Source organism: Polyodon spathula, chromosome 9 (genome assembly GCF_017654505.1).
Source record: "Polyodon spathula isolate WHYD16114869_AA chromosome 9, ASM1765450v1, whole genome shotgun sequence".
NCBI classification, from domain to species: domain Eukaryota; kingdom Metazoa; phylum Chordata; class Actinopteri; order Acipenseriformes; family Polyodontidae; genus Polyodon; species Polyodon spathula.
In genome coordinates this window covers 25,884,271-25,900,465 of record NC_054542.1, presented here as the reverse complement: position 1 = coordinate 25,900,465, position 16,195 = coordinate 25,884,271, and the positions used below count along the sequence as shown (strand labels likewise).

Below are 16,195 nucleotides of genomic sequence, written 5' to 3'. Positions count from 1 at the left end.
AGCTACTTGACTATACCAATTAATTGATCGTTTATTTTAGCCTTACCTAGCAGTAAAACAGCCCACACTGGATTCAGTAAGTATAAAGCCGCACAAAGGATCCATTTAGGTTTATCAACGCTAGCAGTTTTGTGGTGTAATTTGAGCCATTGGTGAAACAGGTAAAGTTCAAGACCTTTAATATAGTGTCAAATGCTACTTTTTCACTTTTTATGTTTGCAATTAATCCGAGTGGTTCTTTGTTTTGTACTAAGGATAATTTTGGAGTATAAACCTTCAATAAGATGGTCCTGAATCCATTCTTTTTTTCGAATAGTTTCTACTGAGCTTTGAGGTTGTTTTTGTGCATCCTGATTCCAGAAGAGAAGTTTTGTAAAACTTTGACCCTATAACACTAAACAACCTCAAACCCACTCAGAATATTGTGGCCAGTCTGAAAAAATTCTCACAATTAATCAATGTAGCATGCCCTGTGTGCTGTCTGACAGATTCCAATTCAAGTACCACATCAAGCCGTTAACTTATTAGCCATTTTGCTGCCTCTTAGGGCACACGATTCTCAAGCAATGCTGTTACTGAAATGGTGTACATTGCCCAAAGCAGAAGACATTTAATTACTGCTCATTGTGAGACGAAATAGAAACAGACAACTTGGAATCAATACATTTTGTTTTAAATTAGACAGCAAAAGTTAACCACATGAAACTGGCAGACATTTAATTATTTATGTTTTAAGTGCCTCTTATAAGTAGAGTTTGTTGAGTTTTTGCAAAGATTAAGTCTTCCTTAAAGACTTTTATATAAGGTACAATATTTAGTTAGTCTTCTAAAATAGATTCCCCCTGAAGACATAGACAGTTCTACTAACAAGGTCATAGTATGCCAAAAACTAAATGAATTTAGGAGCAGCCCACAAGTCTATCGACCATCACAGATTGCTTTAATAAATCTGAATAATGATAAAGGAAACATATTATAGCTATTTAAATTAAGATTCTATATTGAGAATCGCAACAACTTCCGTTAATTTTAGAAGGTTTATTTATGAAGACAGTTTCAGAGCTCCAGGTGTAAGTATGTAAATAGTTTTTGACATGGTTTCATGATGATAAGAATATGGTTCTGTGGTGTATTTTAATGATTTAAGCAGCGGCAAATCTAAATACAGCCACTAGTCAACTGTATTAAACCCACTGTTGTTTTCTCCCAAAGGTGATTTACTATTTGAGCTCACTTGATACTGGCATGTACTGGCAAATCTGGTTGTCTTTTAAAGGAGTCTGTTAACCAGTCAGACAATTCTGTTTCCTATTATACATAAGTCAAGTGCGTCTAATTGATGCTTAGAAAAGAGCCTTTTATAGCCCTTATAAAAGTTTAACATATTGCATTTTCAATTTCCCAAGCTTCATCTATTAAAAGTGCTTTAAAACAATTCTACCATCCTTGGCTTTATCATGCTTTCACTTTGCTTTTCCTATGTAACTGCGCTTTGCTATGTTTTTATTGTGGTGTATAAGAGGGTAACCAGGGAACCAGCACATACCACCAGTAGCAAGGGGCTGAAAACTAGTAGTAACAAGACACAGATCTGGTTTTAAATGTTAGCAAAGAACTGTCTTACTTTCTGCAGCGTGTAACCATGGGTGGCACTTTGCTTAACTTTTAATGTATTTGACAAAACCATCCAGCTGCAAAATCAAGAGACACTGGAACTGACATGAGGATATGCCAGTTGGGTTTTCCTAAAAAAAAAAAAAAAAAAAGTGTATTTGACCCAAGGCATGTCGGTAAGAAAGAGACACCTCTTGGAGTCATGGAGAGTTGAATTGTATGCAGTGGCACTGCACATAATCAGGACATGGAAGGCTATGCAACTGAGCATACCAGCTGAGAATACCTGTCTGATCGTGCAGGTGGAAAACAGGAGGGTGTTGAAAATTGAGAAAAAAACAAGATTCAATTAACTGTTTGTTTTGTGTTACAGGCCTTCCGAGCTGAAATTGCTCCGATTAAAGAGAATGTAACCCATGTGAATGACCTGGCATCCAAGTTCACCCCTCCAGACATCCAGCTTTCCCCTTACAACCTTAACCGTCTGGAGGATCTGAACACACGCTGGAAGCTCCTGCAGGTAAGCCTCCTTGTCTAATGACACTCCCTTATCAATCCGGAAGCACAAAGCTTAGCGTAGTGTCTTAAAATCTATTTCCCTATACTTTTTTACTTGGTACGAAAGTAGAGCATATATACCACGCTGTACTTCATGTTGGACATCAACTCTGTGCCATCCAGATTTACTGATACTGGGCTCCCTCTTTTTAACACTAAAGGAAATATTTCCAGGCTAGGAAGTAAATATAACAATACCAGTATATACAGCATACATAAGACATATGTATAATACACACTCATATACAATATATCCCTGTGACAGGATAGCCGGGAGGACAGAGACTCAGAGAAGTCTCCGAGAAAACTGCAGTGAAAAGCGCTGCTGCGCTGTTTTAATCAACAAAAAGTAAATCAAAAAATCAAACAAACACTGCTTGCAGAGCCAAAAATAAAAGGTCAAACAAAAAACTGTTCAGGCTGGGCAGTGCCTTCACTGAACTTCGTAACAAACAAACACAATAACACTCACACCAAAACACCTCCACCAAACAAAGTAATTTCCCTCTTTTTATGGCATGTGGCTGGAGCCTAATTATCAATTATTCAATTAGCGCCAGCCACATTCTCACGTGTATTTTGGCAGGGATAGGAAATTAACCCAATCCCTGCCAACCACCACCAAATCACCACCCCACAATATTTACAAACAGGGCCCTGCCCTGCCACAATCCCCATTTTTTTTTTTGAATTCCTGTAATAGTTTCTGACATTAAAAATCATTCTTTAGACAGATTATTGCTTTAACATTTACTAATGAAAAGCTTGTGTAAGGTAAACGTCATTGTGTTCTGAGTTTGAATCTTGGTCATGTGGCTGTTGCTAGCAGTAAAAACCTTAAGGAATCTTATTATACATTGCTGCTGAGCCACTGCAAAGCAGGGGAACACAGACACCCTCACAGAACAGTACATTCTGCTGTAATCTAATATGTACAGTCAACCTTGTTTTTTGTTGTATGAGACTTATTGGAAGCAACTATGGGTGGATTCATTTACCCAAATCTCAGATCTGCTAACTGTTTTAAGAGACAGGGGTCAACCGCACATGTACATGTTAAAGCACAAGTCCCTTATAAATTTCTTATGAATACAGTTTGTAGCTGATGGAAATCGCTGGAAAGGCAGTGCTGGTGGCAGAAGGCCCAGTCAGGGATTACAGGAGCATCTCTCAGGGGGGTGTAGTAATGTGCAGCACTGAGGAAGCAGAACCGCTGTAATGGGCAATGTAGGGCATGACTACTCCCACTGTGGAACACACATTTTGAGACAAATTATTGAGAACACTGGCACTCTATTGAATAATAATTAATTTTATGCAAGCCGAAGTAGCAGGGTGGAATAGCCTGCTGGGCTAATCCACGGGAAGTCCTTTCATTTTAACATTTATTTTGTTGCTAACTGCAAACACATTGCATAGGTTGGAATGAAATGAAAGGCATTACATATGTGTCTGTCAGAAGCTACAGGGACAATATCTTCAAATCCTTGCTCTTGCTTTATGAGTGGAAACTGGCTTTGTTAGTCCATGGTACTGTATCTTAAGTTCAATTTTTTTAAAAACAAAAGAAAAATATATTATATATAGATATATATATATATATTATATAGATATATATATATATATATAGATATATATATATATATATATATATTTATATCTCCTCTCATATGTTACTGCCCACTGGATATAGTGGAGATTTCTGCATTTTGTATTTACAGCCTGGACAGGGTTGTACATTTTGTTTTACAGTAATAATAATAATATAATAATATCTTTATTTTTATATCGCACCTTTCATAGTGGATCACCATCACAAAGCGCTTTGGCTTGATAAGCTCATATAATGTCTGGGAAACATGCTAATTAAATTAAACAATGTGTTCAAGCCAGAAGGCACCAAACCATACAATAAAGCTGTGGAAAAACAGTTTATTCTTCTCCAGTTTGTTTTCAAGGACTTTTCAACCCACTTCTACAGCTTTTGCATTTAACAAAATACAGTTTTGTGTTCCCTTTTAAAATATTTACAAATATTAGCATTTGCCATCTTTCCTGGTCCTTGCCAGGTGATTCTTGCTGTTGGCTCCTTTTATTGAAGCCATGCATATTTATAACCTTAAAGTGTTCTCTCTTTATTAAGCTGTAGTCGGGAGCCATAAGCACTTAACGTATAGGTTGTTTCAATATTTTGGCTTAACATTAAAAAAAATGTTAGCATGACTGTGCAGTTCATGTGGTTAATGGTAAGTGATTCCTACACTTTACCATTATGTTTTCATTGCAAAAACTCAGACTACTCCAGCTGAAAGTGCCAACTCATGAATGTGAGATTTTCAAGCATAGATGTGTAATGGAGTGCCTTTAGTGGTGCTAAAGTCCCAAGCACAGCAATACACCCAGTAGACATGAATTCACATGGCAGACAGAAAGCAATGTTATATATCCATCCCCCTCCCTCCCCCACTGGGAATGTAAAAAATGTCTATCTATCTTGGTATATCTAATTAGTCTTTCTGGGTCCCTTCAAGATAAAATTCTTAGCAACAAATAAAGGTAACAGGAACCCTGAGGGTAAGGTTTAAACAAACACAGGAGAACCATGTTTGGCAAAGATGTGTGCCAAACAGAAATACAGGCCGCTGTTCGCTGCCAGTTTCAGTCCATTAAATAAATGTTAAGGTTGATTATACATTTCTCCCACATTTCCAAAAAGAGTTGTTGGATTAGGCTGTGGTCTTGGGACTAACACTTGGTGGGATCAGTTATCAAAGGAGTTATTTTTAGCCTGTTTCAATCTATTAAATAAGTTTTAATGATGCTGAAACATTTCTCCAGAGTTTGCTAAAATGGTTTGTTCTTCTGTTTGAAAACACACTTACATTTGCAAGAATATTGACAAACAGTAAAATGTGAGCTGAAGGTTTTTGAACAGGGTCTTCAAAACCCATGTCACTTAATCAGTCTCCTCTTTAAAAACGCATTGCATTATCAAGTTGGGAGAGCTTTCATTCCATTCTGCAACCAAGACTGACCCTTAGTTTACCACATTACTGAGCCTTGTGGTTGTTGTGCGCATGATAGCTCATTTATAATTGATTTTACCTAGGATTTATTCCATCGTGTTAACTAAGATTACCTTGAGACAAATATTAACATCAGCACACACACACACACACACACACACACATAAATTACACACCACCATCTAGGATAAATATATGCAGAATGACTACAGGCGGTTTTACCCCTCTGATTGAATGTGCTACCAGTCTTGGCATTCACTATTACAGAAATACATTGGTTGTAAATTCATACCAGTACCACTGCAATAAAACAGACCCAATTGGTTCTCAGTTTGAAGTCCCTGCAACCTCTGTGAGTTTGAACTTACTGATCACTTATACAATAGTGGCTAATACTGAGGCGCAAACACCCTTTGATCCAGGAGTGGATCTTACTTTACTGTTTTTAAATATTTTTTCAAATGCAGATTTTTCAATCAATTTTTTCAATCATTAAAAACATCAATGTCAGAGATGGATTTTTCTCAGATGCTTTCGGTTCTCTTATCTGACACTATCCAACCTCTGCATAGAAAGCTAAACCATTTCATAGTATTAGATTATTACAACTGTTACCCACCTGCATAGAAAACAGAAGTATAGAACTATTCATAAGATTATTCAGAGTAAGTCATCTTTTACAACAACAATAAAAAAGAACGATAATGCAGTCATTAAAACACCACACAAATTGTTACAGTACCCCTAAATAATGTTCAGTTTATACAAATATATGGTTCATGTTACTGTAATAAGGAGACACCTAAAGAGCAGGTATTTTCAACAAAGATCTGTAAATCATCTTTAAAAAATGTAAAATAAAATATAGATAAAACATAGGAAACTATGCTTTTAAGTCATTGCAAAATAGGTTCTACCATCTAATTAATTTTTTTATAATTACATTTTAATTTGCATGAAGTGACTACAATTTTTTTTTTCAGATTAACAACAGTAGTACTTTTATATACATATAAATACATTTAAGTTTAATACAAGTTACAAACTGAGTGCTAACCTATACAAAAAAATTGTGGTACCTTAAAGGCAAAAGAATGTTTACTACTACATAAACAGTACTTTAAACTTGGTGCAATCTTTTGAATGAAGCATATACTTTATTTGACTTAGTTAAGTAACTGATCAAATGCTCAGGCAACAGCTTTGGGATGCATTTAAATAGAATTTGCCACAATCAGTATATAGTATTAATATACAGTGGCTCTCAAAAGTATTCACCCCCTTGGACTTTTCCACATTTTATTGTGTTATAACATGGAATCAAAATGGATTTAATTATGGGTTTTTGCCACTGATTAATACAAAAAAGTCCATAATGTCAAAGTGAAAAATAAAATCTACAAATTGTTCTAAATTAATTACACATATAAAACAGTCAATAATTGATTGCATAAGTATTCAACCCCTTTGCTATGACACACCTAAATAAGCTCTGGTGCAACCAATTGTCTTTAGAAGTCACATAATTAGTTGAATGGAGTCCACCTGTGTGCAATTAAGGTATTTCACATGAATTCAGGTTAAATACACCTGTCTCTGGGAGGTCCCACAGTTGGTTAGTACATTTCCTAACAAAAACTACATCATGAAGACGAAGGAACATTCAAAGCAAATTCAGAATAAGGTTCTTCAAAGCATCAATCAGGGGTAAGATATAAAAACATTTCCAAGGCATTGAATGTCCCTCGGAGCACAGTAAAGTTCATTATTAAGAAAAGGACAGAATATGGCTAGAACAGGCCATCCACAAAAAGCTGAGTATCCAGATGAGAAGGGCGCTAGTCAGGGAGGCCATCAAGAGGCCTATGGCAACTCTAAAGGAGTTACAGTCATCCACAGCTGAACTGGGAGACACTGTGCATACGGCAACAATAGCCCGGGTGCTTCACAAAACCGGCCTTTATGGGAGAGTGGCAAAAAGAAAGCCATTGTTGAAAAAAACCAGAAAGCATGTGGGAGACTCTGAGACCAAGTGGAAGAAGATTCTATTGTCTGATGAGACAAAAATACACCTTTTTGGCCTCAACGCTAAGCGATATGTTTGGCACAAGCCTAACACCGCACATCATCCTGAGAACACCATTTCTACTGTGAAGCATGGTTGGCAGCATCGTGCTATGAGGATGCTTCTCTGCATCAGGTCCTTGAAAGCTTGTGAAGATAGAGGGCAAAATGGATTCAGCAAAGTACAGAGAAATCCTGGAGGAAAACCTGCTGAAGTTTGCAAGAGACCTGGGACTTGGAAGAAGATTCATCTTCCAGCAGGACAACGACCCCAAACATATAGCCAAAGCCACACTGGAGTGGCGTAAAACAAAAAGGTCAATGTCCTGGAGTGGCCAGTCAAAGCCCAGACCTCAATCCAATTGAGAATATGTGGAAAGAGTTGAAAATTGCTGTTTGCCAAAGGTCCCCATCCAACTTGACAGAGCTTGAGCAATTTTGCAAAGAAGAATGGGCAAAAATTTCTGTGTCCAGATGTACAAAGCTGGTAGAGACTTATCCAAATAGACTCATGGCTGTAACTGCTGCCAAGAGTGCCTCTACCAAATATTGACTCAAGCAGGTGAATACTTATGCAATCGATTATTTTCTGTTTTGAATTTGTAATTAATTTAGAACAATTTGTGTATTTTATTTTTCACTTTGACATTGTGGACTCTTTTTGTGTTGATCAGTGGCAAAAACTCCTAATTAAATCCATTTTGATTCCATGTTGTAACACAATAAAATGTGGAAAAGTCAAAGGGGGGTGAATACTTTTGAGAGCCACTGTATGTAACACATGACTGTATTAAATTGGTCATGATCTACATGAAACTGACAATATTTCTCTTTCCCAGTAATAAGTGTCAACCTTATTTGGGCTAAAAGCTAGGGTTTGAAAAAATTGAATCAATAATACAATATGACCTGGCAATCATTTCCTGGTTAATAACATAAAGTGCTGCTAATAAATGTATTGCTATAGTGGGGGATGAGGGTGAAAACATAAGAGAGGATTTACTGCAAAAAAGACATGGCAATACAGTTTTTATCAATCCGTTTGTATTCAAGGCTTCTGCTCATGTAGGAGTTGCTGAAGCTGTGCAAAAAGAATCTTCACAGTCTACAGCGCCCTACCACACAAACTTCCAGTGACCCATAACTTGTTTTGAGTATCTGTCAAAAGTGGAATGTAAAGCCCAAGAACCTCCTGACATATAACATCAAGTCGTAATCCGCCATGCAGGGGAATTTACAAAAAAAACGAAACCCTTTCCTCATCATATTTAATGTCTGCAGTTCTGTCAGGGTTTCTTTTGTTTTTTATATGTGTATGTGAGCTGTAAATGTGACATACTGAGGGTGGAGAACATTAAGTACAGGTTTTGTTTTGTTTGTTTTTTTTCTTTAATAAGTTTTCAATTTATAATTATTGTCCGAAGGTCAGGCCATTACAATTATAAAATTTGAAAACAAATACTGCCATTAGTAACAACAGCCTTGACTGTTGAGTAGGAGTTGAGTACTGCTTTTTTAATTGGATATTCACTGTAAATGTAAAACCTTTCCAGTCTGAAGTCTCCGCTTCAGCAACCAGCTCTTGTCCGACAGTTCCTGGATTCCTGAAAAGCCGGCAAGCAGGTGATTAAAAGGAGATCGCTGGCTTGTGTTATTTTTGGATGCTTAATTTGCTGTTTAGGTAAATAATACTGTTTGGTTTAACTAGTTATGGCAACCTTGGAAAATAAATATGAAAGATCCATCCACATCTGTTCTATAAATATATTTATAATCCAGGGCTGGCAATGGAACATGAAACAAGTAATGTGATTGGTCGAGCAAGGTTCCAGCTTTCCGTATATACGGACAGTCAGAGCTTTGTCACATATTCTAAATCACTGCTTTGCCTCACAGAATTTAAATACCGGTAGCCATCTTGTTTACAGTTAGAGATGTACAGTAACTATACAACTGAGTGACCAAGTACCAGCAAAAAAAAAACAAAAGTAGTAAGTTGCAATGCCGATTTGGAAGAAGATCAATTCAATGAACTACAAGATAGCATAAATCTGTCTTTATACCAGTCTCATCTTGACTTTGTCATTTCAATTAATGTATTTTTAGGGGTTTGTAAATGCTACAGAAAAACACAAAAAGACCCTTCAGCATATTATCCACCCCTTTCTGACAGAGACCATGAAAAATTACTGAAATCTGAGAAAAAAATATATTTTAATTTTAACTGTGGTGCATTGTTTAGTAATCACCTTGCCTATAAAAAATGTAAGTCTTCTTTACAGCATTGAAACGTTATCAGCGACATACATGTTACAGAATGAAAAGCATTTCATTTTGAAGTTGATTGTGGTTTAATTATAACTTTATCAAAGTACTGGAGGAAATTAAAACGATAGATTTTACTCAGATTGCTGATGGTTAGCGGATTATAAATTGACAGTTGTTTGGAAATGGTGAACAGCTAATTACATTTATGTTAATTCGTTTTCATATTTAATTATTTAAAGTTGTCTGTGGATGCAATCAGTTTCTGTACGATTGTGTGTATGTGTGTTGTAGAAGGGGTAAAGAGTTTTTTTTTTTTTTTTTTTTTCTAGATCTGCCAAACACAGACATAAATTCTGAAGCTTCTCTTTTCTTTTAAGGGGCATATTATGAACTAGTTGGTTTGTTTGTTGCAAAGACTGACAATGAAATTCAACTGCCTGTTGATTACCTCGGATCACCTTATTCTGACTCGGTGCTTTTCCCCTAATAAAGCATGTGTTTTGTGTTCCACCTTTGCCTGCAAATGTTATAACACAGTATCCTCCTCAGAAGGTCATTGATTCTTATTCATTGTTTCTCAAACTATTTTCAATGATGCTTACATATTAAATGTGTTTTAGCAAGAAAGATAGACAGTCAATGGCAGCTTTATTTGGCAAGGTTGTGGTTAATGTGTGCTGACATTGTTTAGTTTGTAGCTTGGAAATATGTTCTTATTTGTTCAATAGCATGAAAAAAAAAACACAATGCAAAAAATGAGTCATGTTTTCAATACCGTTTCCAAGTTCACTTAATAATGGTATTCATAATGTAGAAAAAGCAAAGACAAAGGCTTCTTGTGTTTTATAATTCATGTCTTGGCAGAAGGCTTGATGGAAACATTACGTAAAGGAAAACTAGAGGATTTAAACATACAAAAGTGTATTATAAATTTAGACTTGTGAATGTGCATTATCAGCAGCCACAATATCCAAAGATTAAACTTAGAACATAGTGATGCTACAACACATTTTACACATCAACAAAAACGTGTTCATGCTCTAAACCGTTATTTAAAATAATGCTGGCATCCTTTCGGAAGAAAACACTGATTACAAATATACTCTTACATAATACGATGTTGGCACTAGGACTTAACTTGTTAATGTGTTTAAAAAAATCAACATTGCATAGACTCACCTTATATGTCCCTCAAGAATCCCAAATTTAAGCTTGTGGTTTATAGAAATACTGAGGTAAGAGCATACTAGTAACTAGAAACATTTCACATTTGTCAACCCAAAAGCTGGTCAGTTTTGGCAGCTGAAAAATGTCACAAGTACTGTAGTTTGAGTGCAAAACAAAGGCAAACCCATAAAATCAATAGGTCTGCTGCGAATGTTAAAATACAATTGTCAGCTTGTGTAGAGTAAGGGGGTGAAGGATATGTGGTTGGACATTCATAAGTAAAGCTTTGTTACCACATGCTGTTAGAGTACCATTGTTGAGGCAGTACTATTGCATAATAGAACATCAGCAGTAACTCTTGCAGGTTTTGAAAAGTACATACCATAACAGGGGTGGCCCAACTTCCTGACCCTACGAGCGGCATAACAACATTTTCATATGGCAGAGAGCCGCAAGACACATTCTGTAAAACATGAAATGTTTGCAAGCAAGACATTTTAAATAGTAGCATTGTTTTAAAAAAAAATTTAATTCGCTTGAACATTATAATGGAATGTTGCCCTTACTCTATGCATTACAGCAGTTATCTCTTGATGGCTACAAGACTTTTTGACACTTAATTTTTTGGGAGAGAGAGCTAATAAAAAGAGCGCTGGTGTCCTGCCTTTTCAGCACCGCCACTGGAAACCCAGCACACAGTCGCTACATTGTTGTCAGAAGTGGAGGCGAGGCAGGTACCCTGGCACGCACTTGGAAGCTGGGAGGGGAGAGTATAGAAATGCAACACTAGACTCACCCAAATAATTGGCACAGGCAAAACCAGATTGGCCCAGCATCGATGTTGAAGCTTTGGATGAAACTAGGCTTGCCCAAATTAACGGCATGGGCGAACCAGATTGGCCCAGCATCGATTCTGAAACGTTGGACGAAACTAGACTCGCCCGGGCTTGCACCAAAATTCAGTGAAAACTGTTGAAAAAACGGGTTTCACCCGTCGTCTTGTTCAAGTTCTGGGCCTATCTAGAGTCACCTGATTGTACATGGACGAATGCCGAAAAAAGTGCTAACTTCAGAATTCGCCCAGAAGCCCTTGGCTTCTAAATTCGCTTTCGGTTTCACCCTTAACTCCACTTTGCAGTGCTAAACTAACTTTCTTCTTGTCTTAACTACAACTGGACAGCTAAGCCGTTTCCCAGTAAGACAAACACGTTTACACACACACACACACACACACACACACACACACACACACACGGTACCTTTACTTGATTTGTACACACAGTACTCCTTTGGTGCATATGGCTGTTTTTCCATCAGTCCTGACTACAGGGTTTCCCTTGCCTTTATCCGTGGCTTTGGTCAGCCTCAGGTGCTTCCAATTGCCTGCAGTGCCACGGTATTCTGGGGAAGGTAGTCCTGCAGCCCCCTCCTGGACTACATCTTTTCTACTTTCCCCACATATCCTCCCCCATCTGTGCCACAATAGATATACATTGTAATGTACATGAAAATGTCTATATAAATTGTATGTAGGCCAATATACCCAAATATACTACTTTACACAAACACATTTCCCCCACTGCACGATTCATAGTCAATAAGTATGTAGGCTTGGTTTCAGTCAGTTAATTAACATTTTATTTAATGTATTTTATAGTACAGAAATTATCACAAATGTAATACAATGGATGAAGTAGAAGAGTATTTTATTTCAATGGAAATCTCAAATGGTACAAAAAAAAAAATATGTCAGAGAATATAATGCTACATCTCAATATTTAACTTATATTCCAAAATATATCATTTTTATCAGGACTGAAAAAAAAAGATACCGACAAGCTGTGAAATTGTGATTTAGTAGACAGTACTGCTATGAAATGTACCTTTTTATGACTTCTGTCCAGACACTTGGCTCTTCTTTTCTCTTGATGACAATGCTCATTACGTGTTCTAATTCTGCAACTTTTCCACTTAATGCCTGTTGATGCAGAATCCAGTGTAAGAAAACTGGTACTTCTGCATTTCTTTCTTTAATTGTTTCCAGCACTGCTAGCCAGTCCACTCTTTTGTCCAGCCATATATGGTGCACCCTCTGTTGCAGTCCCAGTTAGTTTCTTCCAGGCTATTTCTGCACTTCTTGAAGTTAAAAAAGTCCTTTCCTGTGGTTGTTTTGTGCATTGCACATAGTGACGTTGTATGTTACAATCTTTCATAACTGCAACGTTGCACTGCAAATCAGACATATTGCCTTGCGATCAAAATTATTCATTGGACAAATAATCACCTGGCTTACGATTTTGGAATCTTCTGTGTTCCGCCTCAGCCTTTCGCTTCCATGACATCTCCAACTACTTTTTGGCTACAACAATGCAAAATAACTAGCTTAAACAAGCCTTCGCTTTGCTATCCTAATCAAAATTATGAATTATGTCCTCTTACACGTGTGCGTAAGAAAATGGATCCTGTGTGTTATATGATTGGTTATTTTAGTACCTCTGTGAGCTGTGATTGCCTTAATGGGAACGTCACTCATACAATGCAGACTGCACATGTTGAATACATGTGTAATATTAAAGAGGCGAGTTTTTCTAAAGAAGAATTCCAAAATGATAAAGTACATCAGTGCCAAAAATCATATATTTTAAACTATGTCATTCAGGAATATATGTTGAAATTAAAAGGTAGGCAGTGTGGTTTCACTTTGTTTCCTCTGCCTGTCCCCACCTCCACATTTCACAATACGCTACTGACCAAAAGATATGTCTGGACTGCTGGGGCTTTTCATATCACATTGGTCACTGGTAAGTCTCTGATATGTAATATAATATTAATTTTAGACCTGCAATATAACATTTAAACATGCATTCTCTAGTTTAATGCCAACACTCCAATTTTATAAAAAGTTTTATTCATCTGAATAAGGACATTTGGCACAAGCAAATATTCTATGCATGCCATACAAAACTCGCTTGAGTTGTTACTTCAGGTTCTTTACTGAATGCCAAAAGGAGCATCTGCTGACTGGTAAGGCAGGCTTTTAAAGAGGCTAGCTTGTTTCTCCTCAAGTCTGATCCAAGAGGATATTCAGATGAAAATGTGTTGTTGTTTTATAATGACATTTGAGGTTGCTCGAATTGTACAGACTACAGTGTGTAAGTGATTTGTTGTAAAGGTGACACAGGTTTACCACTGTTTTCACTGAAAGCAAACTCTTCCTCCCATTCTGGTTTAAAGCCTCATACATTTTTGTTTATTACTCGTGGATTGTTTGCGTAATGCCATTGTCTCCACAAAGCAAAATTATGAAATTCACTTTCAACTGCACATCCGGCTTTCACTCAAGGTGATGGTAATAGGCATGCGCCAGCGCGTGGTGTCGAAGGTCATCAAGTGATGAAATGTCCTTGCAGTGAACATGCAGGTGGAAAGAAACTGGAGAGGAGAAGGGGACTTGAACTGCCCGGGAGCCCTAGAAATAAGTGGACCTACATTGACGCCAACAAGAGCAGTCACTTCTCGACCCAGGATTTTGACTGTTGACATGACAGTTATTTGCAGGTTAATTAAGTTAACCTTTACCAAATGATAGTTTTGTATAATCTTGTATAAGTTTACAGGCCTAGAAGAATCCTAAAATGTAATTAATGAAAAGGAGTGTTGCCTGTCTCTATCTATCTATCTATCTATCTATCTATCTATCTATCTATCTATCTATCTATCTATCTATCTAATTAAATGTCCATATTTTTATATCAATACAGTTGTGATGAATGTACTAATAACAAATCAAAATCCATCAAAACAATTTAGTAGATCATTTATCTATGACCTAAGGTCATAAATTGGGGCCAATGACAAGAACGGTGACCTTGACATGAGTGTATCCAGTTTTTTGCACATTAGAGGAAAACGAAAAATTTGTATTATATTCTTATATTATATATATATATATATTATATATATTATATATATATATATATGGATTGTAAATATCTATATTATATGGATTTCTTTAGACAGCTTTCTTTCCAAACAGCTCTGAGTCGAGTACTTGTCCAGCTGTTCTGAACACTCATAAAAAGATCCAGTTTACCCTAAAACGGGGTGTCAAACTCAGTTTCAGGAGGTCTGCAGTGTTTTCTGGCTTTCTTTCCACTTGAGCACCCAATTACTTAATTGTTCTAATTATTTTATTAATTGGACAAATTTAACACTTCTCTCCAGGCCTCAAAATGTTATTGGTAGGTATAGGTATTGTATCTTGATTTAAGCTTATTTTTTTTCATCAAGTATAAAAGACCTTGAAAAATATTAAATATGTCTAATTGAACAAATAATTAGATCAGTTATGTTCATTGAGAGCTTATGCTGGTATAACTGTCTTAACCCATTAAGTACCAAAAACATTTTTCTGTGAAGGAAATCAGAACACAAGCTATATTCATGTAATTTGATACGGGCTGAATCAATATTTCTTCACAGGAAAAAAAATTGTTTTGGCAACAAACTGCTGCATCCTATTTAGAGGACAGGCAAGTTAGACATGCTCGTAATCAGACCAGTGAAATTTCCCACCGGCTTTGAAGCTCAACGCATAGAAAATTGAGCTTTAGCATCACAGTGGGTTGAAAAACACTAAGAAATAAGTTGCTTGTTTTTATATTAAGGCATCATAAATGCATCTGAAGAGCTATCTATATTTTCAGATTTAACGGATACATTTAGACTTTTTCACGTTTAAATTTTACTTCATGTTTACAAACCACTCGTGTGATGTGCCATTTCCCTTGCATTATCCTCTTAGGGATGCTTTGTTGTTGTTGTTAACAAAAACATTCTTGTTTTACATTGGCTTAACCTAATACTTAAATTATCCTTGAACATAAAAAACTCAGTGGTAGAATAGGAAGTAACACAAAAGAAACTTAATACAAGGATTTGACAAGTTTTGACTAGAAGCCCTTTTCAGTGTCTTCAGTGGTACAGTAGTATTTAATTTAGTTCAGCTATCACTGGGAAGCACTCTGTCTCCCTCTAATAGGGACAGACCATTTTAATCTGTCTTTTTGCTCTTCATAATGGCCTTATCCTGAAAATCAGTAGCTTCTAACCAATTTAGCAATTTTACTTACTGTCATCGCTTCCACTTTCACAGGGACTCTGAGTTGTCTACGCTCGGAGAGTTATGGTTTTTGTAAATGTCAATTGCACTCTTTTCCTGGAAAGAGTTCAAAGCTGTGCGCATTTAGTCTTAATGCAAAGTCACACCTGTGATAATTAGCATTAATGTACTGGGTGCAGAGAGTGTGTTGGTACATTAATTAGTAATACTGTTTGATGGACTGGAGGAGAAACTCGTAATGCATCAGCAGTTAGAAAGAGGGTTTTAATATGACCCATTAGCATTGATTAGATGGGAAGCAGTCAGTAAATGTGAGCTAGCCTGATTTGATTGAATGTCTGTGCTCGGCTTCTGTGGAATGGACAAGATTGCTTTT

At 36.6% G+C, this 16,195-nt stretch overlaps 1 protein-coding gene across 10 annotated transcripts in view; it reads left to right on the top strand.

The window, feature by feature from the left end:
• Positions 1-16,195, top strand: part of dmd (dystrophin) — a 728,160-nt gene that overhangs the window by 617,788 nt on the left and 94,177 nt on the right. For all 10 annotated transcript variants that reach the window (XM_041259003.1, XM_041259005.1, XM_041259010.1 and 7 more), the window contains one exon: positions 1,988-2,134. In XM_041259003.1, the coding sequence (XP_041114937.1) occupies positions 1,988-2,134 (147 nt within the window). The remainder of the gene's footprint in view (positions 1-1,987; positions 2,135-16,195) is intronic.